The sequence below is a fragment of the Mastigoproctus giganteus genome, chromosome 5, assembly GCF_048544385.1.
Source record: "Mastigoproctus giganteus isolate SK-2022 chromosome 5, ASM4854438v1, whole genome shotgun sequence".
NCBI classification, from domain to species: domain Eukaryota; kingdom Metazoa; phylum Arthropoda; class Arachnida; order Uropygi; family Thelyphonidae; genus Mastigoproctus; species Mastigoproctus giganteus.
The window spans coordinates 53,014,300-53,027,582 of NC_143579.1; the positions used below are offsets into that span (position 1 = coordinate 53,014,300).

The 13,283-nt window shown below is 38.8% G+C and overlaps 1 protein-coding gene across 1 annotated transcript in view; it reads left to right on the top strand.

Moving 5' to 3' along the window:
* The window catches only part of LOC150085395 (UPF0415 protein C7orf25 homolog), a 61,529-nt gene extending 52,952 nt beyond the window's left edge, over positions 1 to 8,577 (top strand). Inside the window, exon 6 of the mRNA XM_090373200.1 lies at positions 8,456 to 8,577. Within this exon, the coding sequence (XP_090229326.1) occupies positions 8,456 to 8,548 (93 nt within the window). The 3' untranslated portion in view covers positions 8,549 to 8,577. The remainder of the gene's footprint in view (positions 1 to 8,455) is intronic.
* The last annotated feature ends 4,706 nt before the right edge of the window (positions 8,578 to 13,283 follow it).

Genomic DNA, 13,283 nt, shown 5'->3' on the forward strand with positions numbered 1-13,283 from the left:
ACGACAGAAGATATTTGTTGACATTAGACTTAAACTTCTGTAGACTGTAATTTTCAGGAAATACGTATGAAGGAAGGTTGTTCAAGAAAATGGCAGTTGAATGAATAAATGAGGAAGTTGAAAGGTTGGTTCTGTGAGTTTGAAGTTGAAAAGTAAATGGATGCTGGCTGGTGGCGGCATGTGTTCGGACTGTTTCGAAAGAGAGAGTGGGAATTATAGAAGCCAATTCAGAAGAAAAGTGCCCATGGAAGTATCTGTAGAAAAGGCATGCAGCAGAAACATTATGTCTATGAGACAGCGAGTGGAGAGACTCTATTAGAGATGAGTCATTAATTAACCTAACTGCCCTCTTCTGAATGGAATCTAGAAGCCTGAGAGAGGCTTTGGGGGTACCGCCCCAGATGTGGGAACAATATTCCATGGTATGGCAGATTTGCGATTTGTACAGAGTGAGCAGCTGTTTGGAAGAAAAGTAACGCTGAGAGTGAAAGAGAAAACAAAGTTTTTTAGATGCAGAGGAAGCAATATTTGTAATGTGCTTGTGCCAAGAGAGATTAGAAGTCAGGATAATCCCCAAAAGAGATATATCATCTTGCCTAGAAATCGGAGTGTCATCAAAGATAAAGATAAACATAGAAGCAGAAGAATCCTTTTCGCAAGATATAACAGGACTGACTTTTAGAAGGATTGGAATCAACTAAGTTGTCTTTGACCTACTGGAGAATTACCTGGAGATCGGAATTTAAGGAATTAGTAGCGGATATTCGAGAAGTTGAAGCTGATTGAACAGGGTGAGGTTTCTCAAACTGGAAAGTTAAATGCAATGTGCTATTTTCGACAAAACTATGGATTACAATTTCTGGTCAATGGGAGAAGGTCATTAATATACAAGAGGAAAAGAGTGGGGGAAAGAACTGAACTTTGAGGGACCCCAGCATTAGTGGAGAAGCTAGAAGACAAGAGGGCCATCTACCATTACCCTCGGTGAGCGGCCAATTACAAAAAACATTTGGCAAACCATAAGATGGAAGCTTGTTTAGAAGACCTTTATGCCAAATACGATTGAAAGCCTTTGAAATGTCAAGAGCAACTGCTTGTTTCACTGAACTTTTCGATTGAATTCGTCCATAAATGGGTAACATAAACCAGAATATCACCAGTGGATGGACACTGATGGAATTCATATTGGTGATCTTTGATCAGACGGAAGGTTTCTAGATAATTTAAGAGTTGGCGGTTAATTGATTTCTCCATTACTTTAGAAAGAGTAGAAGTAATTGTAATGGGATGATAAATGGATGGGATGGATTAGTCACCCTTTTTTGGAACTGGCTGGATATGAGCAAATTTCCAAGCGGAATGAAAAACACCTTTGGAAAAAGAAAATGAAAAAAGGCAGCAAAGAACAGGAATAAGTTCAGGAGCACAGGTTTTTAGAACAAGTCGAGAAATAATATCAGGACATGGAGCTTTCTTAGCATTAAGATTCGTCAAAATCCTTCTGACATCCTTTTGATGGAAGACCACAGGAGGCATTGAATGGAGTGGTGGAATACAAGGTGGAAGAAAAATGAGATGCTAGCAGGTTAGCTTTATCCTTGGCTGAAGTGATAATAGAACCATCTGGTTTTGACAGAGGTGGGAGCAGAGATGGGAAAAAGTTGCGGCCAATAGCTTTGGCAAGAGACCAGAATGCTCGGCTACCATTACAGCAAGAAGCAAGTTTTCTACACTTAGCCTGATATCTAGTTTGGACTGCTGATTAATAACTGCTTTAAAATTGCGAACTATAGTGTAGAAAGACAATGAAACTGAAGAATTGGAAACAAGCCAATTATGATATGCAACATTCTTTTCTTGAACAGCCTTAGCACATTTATTGGAAAACCAAGGTTTAGATAAAGGACGAGATTTTAAGGTGGAGTGTGGAATAAAAGATTCCGTTCCTACAAGAATAATTTCACTGACACGATCTGAGCAAACACTGACATCAGGAATTTTGAAACAGTAATCCAACCAAGGAAAAGAAATCTTGCAGGTCATCCCCTTTTGCATTCTTGTAATGCCAAACAGCAAGGTTGGGAATAGCCATGAGATAAAGGCTCCATTGGAGAAGAGACAGTCACCAAGTTGTAATCTGAGGTGCCTAAAGGATCACTTACTTCGACTGTGTACTTAGAAGGGTTGTTTGTGAGAAAAAGATCAAGCATGTTGGCTGTATGGTTAGGATTGTTCGGTATTCTTGAGGGTAAATGAACAATCTGTGAAAGGTCATTAGTAATTACAAAAGCCTCAGCATCATGACCAGCTGGGTCAGTGTGCCTAGAAAACGGAAGCCAGCTGGAGTTGTGAACATTAAAATCACCAAGGAAAATTACCTCACTCTGAGGAAAGTTGGACTGGAGAAAATCAATTGCAAAGAGAGGAAGTCAAAGAATTACAAATGATTAGTGGAGTTGGGAAAACAGTAGAGACAACAGATGAATTTGACAGAATGAGGTACTGAGATTTTATGCCAGAAGAGATCAAAAAGAAGAGATTCCAAATTACCAAGTCTCCGACAGAGAATATTGGAAAGGACATATGCACAAGTACTACCTTTGAGGTGAAAGGAATCATAGAGCAAATAATTTGGGCAATTGAGATGCATTCAATCAACTGATAACTGAGATTCTGTCAGAAAAAGTATGTGGGGTTTGGCAGATTTAAAGTGGAATGGACATTGCTGAGACCACGTATATTTGTGAAATAAACTTGGAAGTGTTTAGGAGGTTTAGATCTTTTCGCAGATAAGTTTATTCTTTTAATTTGACAATTTCATGATGTATTCAAGAGTAAGAAAAGGTGGCAAGGACATGCAGTATGAGGTAATGAAATTTTTGGATATGGCGTACACATGGTAAGAATGTCCTCAGATCCTTGACATACCATGGCCTCGACAATGCCCCCCCCCCCCCACATACACACTATGACTTCCTCCAGTCACCATCTGACAGAGTAGAGGTAACAAGATTATACACTAGCTGATCCGGAAGCCTCCTAGAGAGTTACCAATAGGTTCAGTCCAGTGTACTAACCAGTGGCCAGCCTGCGAATACTGTTTTAGAGCTGTACCCTTGAAATGTAAGAAAGTTTGGATCTCGTCAAGGTGTTCATCATAACCTGAAAGGACATCAGTCATGGAAGAGATGGGAGGGGTTGACTGGAACTATGCTCTGGTGACTAAACATGGGTTCCACCACTTGAAGCCTCCAATAAGGAAAGTGCTGGTATTGCACCAGTTGATGAGAGCCATCTACCACATAGTATTGCCTGGTAACACAGAGGGGTGGCATTCCTCCATGTGGTGTGGGCACAACACCTCGATCCCTGCTTACGTTGGTTCACACCTGGGTGCCCACAATGCACTTGCACATGGGGGTTATACCCGGATTACTAATAGTCTCATCATCATGAAGGTATAAGCAGAGGATTTGTCTGTCACAGGCTGTCCAGACTTCACCGAAATTAGGTCCACGTGATTTAAGTGTCACCCGAATATCAGCATTTTAGACTCCCAGGTAGCAAGCACGGCGTATCTGAGAGAATGTCTGCAACAGCCTCAAGGATTGGATACTGCGATGCGGTTGCAAAGGGACTGGATGCAAAAAATAATTTTGATATCATATACTTGGATTTCAGGAAAGCTTTTTATACTGTTGCACATGGAAGACTACTGTACATATTAGAGCAGTATGGCATTAAAGGCAAGTTGCTGCTATGGATAAAGGGATGGTTGAGGGGAAGAAGACAGAGTGGTATCAATAGAGTGATATCAAGGAAACTGCTGTTTGTGGACTAATGTTATTATTAGTGGAGTCCTCCATGGTTTGGTGTTGGGCCTATAGTTGTTTTCTATTTTTATTAGTGATATTGATGAAGGTATATCAGGCTTAATGTCCAAGCTTGCAGATGATACAAAGGTTATCAAGGATGTTAATGACGGTATGCTACTGCAACAGGATCTAGAAATGTTAGGCAGATGGGACAAAAAGTGGCAACTGAAGTTTAACATTGACATATGTAAAGTATTGGATATGGGTAGCAGTAACTGTAGGGTAACATACCAACTGTGTAGTACTACATTCAGGGTAGTGGAAAATGAAAATGATCTGAACATAATTGTGTAGTCAGATATGAAGTTTTCAGATCAGTGCAGACAGGTCAGCCAGAACAGCTCATGGGGTCTTGTCAGTGATATGCAGGAACTTCACTAGAAGGGATAAGAATGTGATTATCCCTTTGTATAAGGTAATGGTCCTGCCATGCCTTGAGTACTGCATACATGTATGGACGCCTCATTTCAGGAAGGATGTAGAACTGCTGAATGAGTACACAGAAGGGAAAGAGATTAGTGAAGGGAACAAAGGGATGCTCTTACCAAGAAACACTTAAGTTCTGCAAATTGTAGCATCTGGAGACTAGGCACCTGCCAGGGGATTTGATCGCGGTGTATAAGGCTATGTATGGTTTGAGCAAGCTCAGTGTTGATGAGATTCTTCCTCAGATTACACTCTAGAGGGGGCATAAATTCAAATTGAGGAAAGACGGTGGCAGAATAGTTGTGCAGAAATTTGCCTTTAGCCAGCCAGTGGTTGATTGCTGACTACAAACTTCCATCTGTCAATTTGATAGCTTAAATAAATTCAAGGAATAACTGGACAGTTTTGGAGCAAATGGATAGATGAAATGGAATTTTTTTTTTGTCTGATGCTATATAAGCTTGCTTTCTTGCATCATATACCACTTTATACGCTAATGCTTTGTACACTAATGCTAAGCTAAGATTACTGCTACCCAGATATTTCAGTGTTAAATCTCAGCCGATCCAAATAATATATGTAGATCTTGTTAAAGTAGCATACCCAGTTCTCATATGGAAATGTTTTGTAAATATGTAGTTTCTGTGCTGTTTTGCTTGAAAAAGAGAAGTATTCTCCAAGATTTTGTTTTAAATCTTGATCCGAAATAAGCATCTGTATAAAGATTAGAATGCAATGGTATATCATTAATTGAAGACTGGGCAATTTTACACCCCATAAATTATGGAATTCCTTTTGAATTATGGAATACCTTTAAAGCAAAAATCACTAAAGCCATGTATGCATTATACATACAATCAAGAAAATATTGCACGAGGAGAATGCCAAAATGGGTGAATGCAAAGCTGGCCAATCAAATAGAGCAGAAAAAGACAGCACGGGATAGTTATAGAATGACAAAATGTACCAAAGCCTACAAGGTACAAGTTGATCTGCAATAGTATCCCAAATAAGGTGAGAGATGCCAAGGCTGTGTATGAGAAGGCACTAGTAAGAGATTAAAGAATGGGGACAAGGAATTTTTCATGTATGTGAATAAGAAAAACGAAGAAGACGAATCAGATAGAATCCACGTGCACTGGGTGTGGGAAAGCCTTAAATAACCCAGCTGATGTGGATAAACTGAATAGGTACTTTGCATCTGTTTTTACTTATGAAAGACCCTTCATACAGAGAAAGAGCTGTGCAAGTGAAGCTGAGCCATATGAAATTAGTTATTTTGAAATTATGACTGTTTATTAAAAAATCTTTCAAGGATAAAGGTAAGGAAAGCTCCCAGAATAGAAAGCATATACCCAGTAATTTTGGGGGAGGCTGCCAGGGAGTGTATTGAACCACTGGGGTTAATTAAGGTTGCATCTTTGGGCTTGGGAGAAATTTCTTTTGAATTTGAGAAGTGCCAATGTATCACCAATACATAAAGGCTGTTCTAAGAGCGAGGTGAGTGGTAACTACAGACCAGTTAGTCTCACTTCAGTGGTAGGGAAAATCTTAGAAGCAATCTACAACATTTAGATAGATGTGACATTCTGAAGAACGTACAAGGTTTTGTTGAGGGAAATAGTAGTAGTAGTAGTAGTAGTAGTGGCACATGATGCAAGAAAGCAAGTGTAGGAGCTTATGCAGCATCAGCCAAAAAAAAAAAAAAAAAAATCACACCATTACCTCCAAATGCCTGTCCAGTTCCTCCTTAAATTTATTTAACCTATCAACTTCCACAACGACAGATGGAAGTTTGTTCCAGCAATTAACCACCCGCTGGCTAAAGGCAAATTTCCGCACATCTATTCTACATCTGTCCTTTCTTAATTTGAACTTATGTCCCCGTAGGTTGGTAATCTGAACAAGTGGAAGGATCCCATCAGAATTCAGCGTGCTCAACCCATTCAAGGCCTTATAGACCTCAATCAGATCACCGCGCAGGTGACTAGTCTCCAGCCACTGCAATTTGCAGAACTTACGCCTCTCTTGGTAAGAGAATCCCTTCATTCCCCTCACCAATCGTGTTGCTCTTCTCTGTACACGCTCAAGCAAATCTACATCCTTCCTAAAATGAGGCCTCCAGACCTGTACGCAGTACTCAAGGCGTGGCCTGACCATTGCCTTATACAGAGGGACAATCACCTCCTTTTCCCTGCTAGCAAAATTCCTATATATCATTGACAAAACCCCATTACCCGCCCTAGCAGCCTGTCTGCACTGCTCAGAAAACTTCATATCTGACTGCACAATTACTCCCAGGTCTTTTTCATTTTCTACCACCTTAAGTGTAGTACCACACAGTTGGTACGTTTCTCTGGGGTTACTTCTACCCATATGCAGTACAGTAATACCCCGAAGTTACGCGATAGGTGGGTCCGACGAAAATCGCGTAAGTCGAATTCGCGTAAGTCGGGGTACAACTTTGCATATAAATACATATAAATTTTGCTTAATTGGGACCAAGGACTAACAAAAAGACTAGTTTAGAAGAAAAATATTAATAAAATTGCAGTTCTTTATACATATTAATACAAAATATGTATTAAAAAAACAAATGACTTACGTAAAAAAGTTATTTCGATGTCGATGGCTTCATAAAATCTAACAAATTCGTCTGACGACACAGCGCGTTCTTTTTTTCACGCAGAATTTCTTCGTTGCAAGCTAATAATTTTTTTATTCCTTGCTTTGTAGCTATAATGCGTTCTTCGTTGGAGTCTATGTTTTCTAAAATTTTTAAGCCCTTTACAATTGAGCCCTTTTCAATTTTCAACCTGTCAAGTTTGCAATTGTCATGTGCTTTTCGCCGTTGCTTCATTTAGGCCTATAGCACGTGCAATATCACATGGTCTTTCATTTCGCTCAAAGCGTTTCACAATTTCATATTTTTTCTCTATCGACAGAGGTGGACTGGCCATAAGCCCTACCGGGGAAACCCCGGTGGGCCAGTGTGATTTTGGCCATAAACCATAGTATGAGGCCACTATAAATTTTCCCGGGTAAGAATTTTTGACCCAGTCCGCCTCTGTTTATCGATAATTGCTTTTCTTTTTCTCTCTGAATCTGCAGTGTCTTCACCAGGATGCTTCCTTTTCACACCTTTTAAGCATTTTACTCATTTTTAGGGAATAAAGCACAATTACAAAACGAGGAGGCACGCTTGATACGCATAAACAAAGCTGCGCGCGTGTAGCAACTGAATAAACAACACCATAAAGGCAGAGATACACTATTAACACCTCACATTTCTAGGGGTTACTACCATAAAACAATAAAAATCCAGTTGCGTTTCTGCTAGTGAACTCGATCTAATTGCAGTTGCGATTATACCGATAGCTGGAATTGTGTTGGTTTTTACGTTATTACGGTGAAATGTGTCATAAAAGCAGCAAAGTTGAATTTTGTTCATCTTTCGCTCTCATTCTCCGCCGTCGCACCGCATATCGATAACATATGAAAAACGACCTTGAAGATAGTGGGCGGCCAAACGAAAAAAATCAAGAACCGCGTAACTCCGAGTTCGCGTAAGTCGGGGTATTACTGTACTTTGCATTTGTCAAGGTAAATGTTTAACAAAGTAGGCTATTTTGACACAGTTATAAAGGTTAATTATATCACTCCATCCCTAGCTCAAAAAGTGCAATGGGAATAGATGGGGGAAGTATCAAACTGCACTAACTTGGCAATTGTGCCCAGTCACAAATATATATATGTTCCTGAAACATCATTTGAGATTTAAGTGTAATCACTGCTTTTTTTTTTAACAACATAAGTCAACCACATATGTTACTACTGATCTGAAAACCAACTTCTGTTGGGTGGGGACATTAGACAACGCCAAGATATTAAACCAAGATAATCACTGAACTTATGTCAGTTTATTGTAAAAGAATACCTTTCTGTAATTTTATGTATTTGTTCAGTTTGAGCTCTTTCTGAAATTTGGATGTGTTTTAGACTGACTGATTTTTGTAATGGTAGAAGTCAGAATCTTTCTTTTATAAATTGGTTGCTTCTTGTCCTTCCATTAACTGAATTCATAGAAATGAGACAAAAAATAAATAAATAAAATAAAATAAAAAATAATGAATTGTTTGCTTTTTGTTTTACAGGGGGTCAAGTTTGCTGCTTTTGTACACGAATCACGAGCTCTCACAGAGGCAAAGGAGAAAACTGCTATTCCAATAAATATACCAGTTATGTGAGTAATGCAAATGGTTTCAATTTTGGAGTTTTATTCCATGAAGGACTATTAATTAAAAGAAAAATTCACGAAATGCACATTTTGCGATGAAGAAAATTGGACAGCTAAGCCAATTTTTTTTTTTTTTTTTTTTCTCCATTCAAAACCATTTCGACTGTAAATATATTTTTGTATTTAAAGAAATAAAATCTGTTTGTTATTCTTAAGTAATCATTTATTCTTTAGCTGTACATTTTAAATAAAAACAGTCTCAGCCGATGAAGACTAGTAAAATGCAGGTTCAAATCAATTTCAGTTAAAAGCAAATGTTCTTCCCCTTATTTATATAATCATACAAGCATGTTGAAACTGTTGTACTTTCATATGATAGCTATTCATGAAGGTTGCTATGAATTAACTAACCTTTTATTTAAAAAGGTTAGGCCTCCGCCAACCAACACTTACAAATATTTTAAAGCTTTGCTGGTTTCTTGAAAGGTTTTGATAAAAAAAAATCTGCATAAAATACAAATGAAAGTGTGTTTTGGGTATTCAGGCATTACTTTAGAAGAAAAAGTTAGGTCAAGACCAGATTTTCAGCATATATTCTGTTGATTCCTGTGACAGTTTCAGACCCAATGCCAATTCTATAACGCTATCACCCACTCACATACAGTAATGCTGTAAATTTGGAACACTAGTTCCATTCCTATTCTTCTGTAGGCGCCTCTGTGGGCAGGAGCAGCAGTGCGTAGCACACGCTTCTTGATTAGACTGGGGTTCGAGCCTGTGACCACCAGATGCGGAAAGGTCAGGGAACGACCACCGCATATCTCCGGAGCAATATGGCCTTAGTTGCTAATGCTCCTAAAAACCAAATAACAAACAATATTCTTCTGTACCTATGCACCAGGTTTCATGTTGATAAAATGTACTGCTAGATGAGAACCCTCCTCTTCACATGAAGTTTTGGTGATCACTTTTTGAGTAAAGATGTTTTTAACCACCGGAGTACATCATTTGACAATACAGGTAAATGTTTTTCATCAGGGGAAAAAAAAAAAAAAAAAATGACCAGATAGCTCTTTGGATGCTGATTTCTCTAACATATAGTTTTTGTAATGAGATTGATTTTACTACTTAAATATTCACTCAGCTAATGAACGTAATTATTATACTAAAATACTTTTAGGGCTTAAAAGTATTTTAGTATAATAATTAGGCTGTGTGTGAATGTTAAACTGATGTTCAAGTTTGTGCAATAGCATCATGTTAGTATGCAGCAAACTCTAAAATAACTGAGAATGGCATCGTTTTAGGTGTATCTCATATTGTGAAACCTTCACAACAATTTGCCATCGTATTGCACTACCTATATTGTTGTAATGATTCCAGATGGCACCGTTACAGCAACATAAGTAACAATAGTCTTCTCCACTGGTGAAGTGTTACCACCAATATCATGGAAACTTGTGAAGGTATTCACAATATGAGATACACCTAAAACAATGCCGTTCTCAGCTATTTTAGAGTTTGCTGCTATTGCAAAAATTTGTATGTCATATAATTATTTATTTATACATTTATCATCATTCCTCAAACAAATTCACTACAATCACTTCAACAAATTCTGCTATGTGTGAATTTCTTTCTTAATAAATCTCTATTGCATACAATCATGATGGATATTCAGAAAATTTACCAGTTATACTTTCTTTGACTGTCCTCTAGATGACCAGAATAAGGAGTGGGCACCAGATGTTATTTGTACTGCTTATTCAAGTGGATTGTGACATTTGAACAAAAGGAAAAAGTGCATGCTATACCTATGATGGGAGCGAAAAGACCACAATAGTGAATGTAACTGGATTCTCAGTGAAGATTTAGCATAAGATTGTTTATCTGAAACTGGATTCAGTAATGAGACCAATCCCTTGTGATGACAAGATGTCAATTTTTGTATCCACACATCATGGACTAGATTCTTTAGAAGATGAAATGGAATGGGATGAAGGTGCAACTGGCAGAGATTTGAGAACTTCAGCTGATCCTGGGTACATACCCGACAAAGAAACATTGTAGCCAGTCAGAGCTGTACCCAATATGAGTTGAATGACCTCATTCCAGCTCTCTCAAAAGGCAAAGTCAAACGTCTCAAGACTAAAGTAGAAAAATTTGGCTAAGAAGAACATCAAAGCGTCTTGCTATCAGAAAAGAAACCAAGTTTTGGTGACATTCTTTATGGTGAACTGTCTGTTCTGCTACCAATGGAGTTTTTAGTGAATTGTTGCAAGTACACATTACATCTGAATAGTGCCACTTCACTGGCTCCTCACAGTGAAGTTAAAAGCTATTCTCTTACATAATGAGAACTTCAAGTTATCCATCCCCATTGCCCATTATGTTCATCTAAGGGAAATATACTATAACATAACACACTACTCAAAGCATTTCAATATAGCACTCATCAGAGGGATATCTGCATGAGCTTAAAGTCATTGGTATGTAAATGGACATGAATGGAGGGTTCACAAAAAATAGTTTCCTATGCTGTCAACTCATGGTCAGCCGTGGTTAGTACCTACTGAAAGTGGTCCGAGGACTGTTACAGCAGACGTGACTGGCCTCAAAGTATACACCGATAAACCAAAACATTATGACTGCCTACCTAATATGATGTTGGTCCTCCATGTGCAGCCAAAACAGCTCGTACCCAGCCAGGCATAGATGCTACAAGATTTCTAAATGTGTTTTGTGGTATCTGGTACAAACATGTAACCAGCAGTTCCTTTAACTCCTGTAAGGTCCGCGGTTGAGACGCGGCAGATTGGAGTTACTGTTCCAACACAAACCACAGATGCTCAATGGGATTGATGTCTGGGGAATTTGGAGGTCAGGGCAATACCTGGAAGTCTTCCTCGTGTTCTGCAAACCAGTCTTGAACAATCTGGGTGGTGTGGCATGGCGCATTATCATGCTGAAAGACGGCACTGTCAGAGGGAAGATTGTTGCCGTGACAGGGTGTACCTGGTCAGCAATGATGTTTAGGTAGGTGGTAGAGTGCCTGGCACATGGATGACTGGACCCAGGGTATCCCAGCAGAACATTGCCCAAAGCATAACACTGCCGTCACCAGCTTGTTTTCATTCCATGTTGCATCCAGGCACCATCACTTCTCCAGGTAAACAATGCACATGTACCCGGCCATCCACATGGTGCAACAGGAAATGTGATTCATCGGACCAGACAACCTTCTTCCAATCACTCAAGGTACAGTTTCGATGCTCACGTGCCCATTGCAGGTGCTGTCACTGGTGAACCATGGTTAGCGTGGGCACTTGGAGTGGCCTGCGACTATGCAGCCCCATTTTTAGCAGGGTTCGATGCACTGTGTATTGTGACACATTACTCCTGTCACCAGCATTCCAATTACCAGTGAGTTGTGCCACAGTTGCCCTTCTGTTGCCACATACCATCCGGGAGAGCCTTCACTCATCTTGAGCATCAATGAGCCGTGGTCATCCAACACCTCATCGGCAGTTCGTGGGTTCCCCCTCCCTAGACCTCTTTCAGTAGGTACTAACCACGGCTGACTGTGAGCATCCCATTTCGAATATGCTCTGACCCAGTCGTCTGGCCATTACAATTTGGCCTTTGTCAAACTCGCTTAAGTCTGCTGCCTTTCCCATCTGAAGAACAAGAGTAACACTGATTAATGGAGCTGAGTATCGGGTGTATTTTATACCATATCACAACCTGCGGCATAGTTCACCTGCAGTTGCTCCGTGCATAACTACTCGCTGGTCATAATGTTTTGGCTCATCGGTGTATATGAGCCAGTAATAAGTAACGTGCAGCATGTTCTATTAGTGAATCCAGTGACATTTTCCCTTCTACCTCTGCACATTAAACTTGGCCTAAAGAAAAGTTTTGTGAAAGTGATGGGCAAGATGAATTTGAGAGTATTTCACAAGCTAAAGATTTCCAAAGATCAGTGCCACAAAGATGAAAGGATGATCAGAAAGGCCAGAAGTCTGATCTATGTAATGAAGTAATACAAGAGTACACCATGAAAAACATGATTCTGATCTGTATGAATTTTCAACTGGAAATAAACAGATATTCTAATTTAGGTTAAAGTGCTTTATTCCTCTTTTGACAAGTTTTGCATTACCTATGTATCATTCCACTCAAGAAACATGTAATTCAATCTTCTCAAGATGTTTTCCTATATTAAGTACAGAACATTTTCTACCTTTGAAAACAACTGATGTAGACCACATCATATATTTCGTGAAAAATACCAATATACTACTACTACAGAGTGCCTCACAAAGATGGCACACATTTACACATATTTTTGGTGAAATTTGAGACAAACTGTATAAGACTGATAAGTAACAGATGAAAGTAGCTGGAAATATTAGTCACTAAAGGAATTTGACATGGACAGGTTATAGCTACAAATTTGTTTTACTGAAACAAAGTATCTTTTGTTTGAAAAAAAAAAAAAAAAAAAATTGTTACCAGTGCATGGGTTAAGTGTCTCCTCATTTATAATACTGTGAAAATCCCCACAAATGTCCTTTAGTAATTATACTGTAATAACAAAGATAATTGAAAATTTAAAGTAATTTTCTTGAAATATACTTGCCAAAATAAATATTTTTGACCTTGTAAGTTTTTTTTATTTGTGTTTGGCCAAAAAGACAATGGGTAGATACTAAGAATTATATATAAATAATCCCTCAGATAAT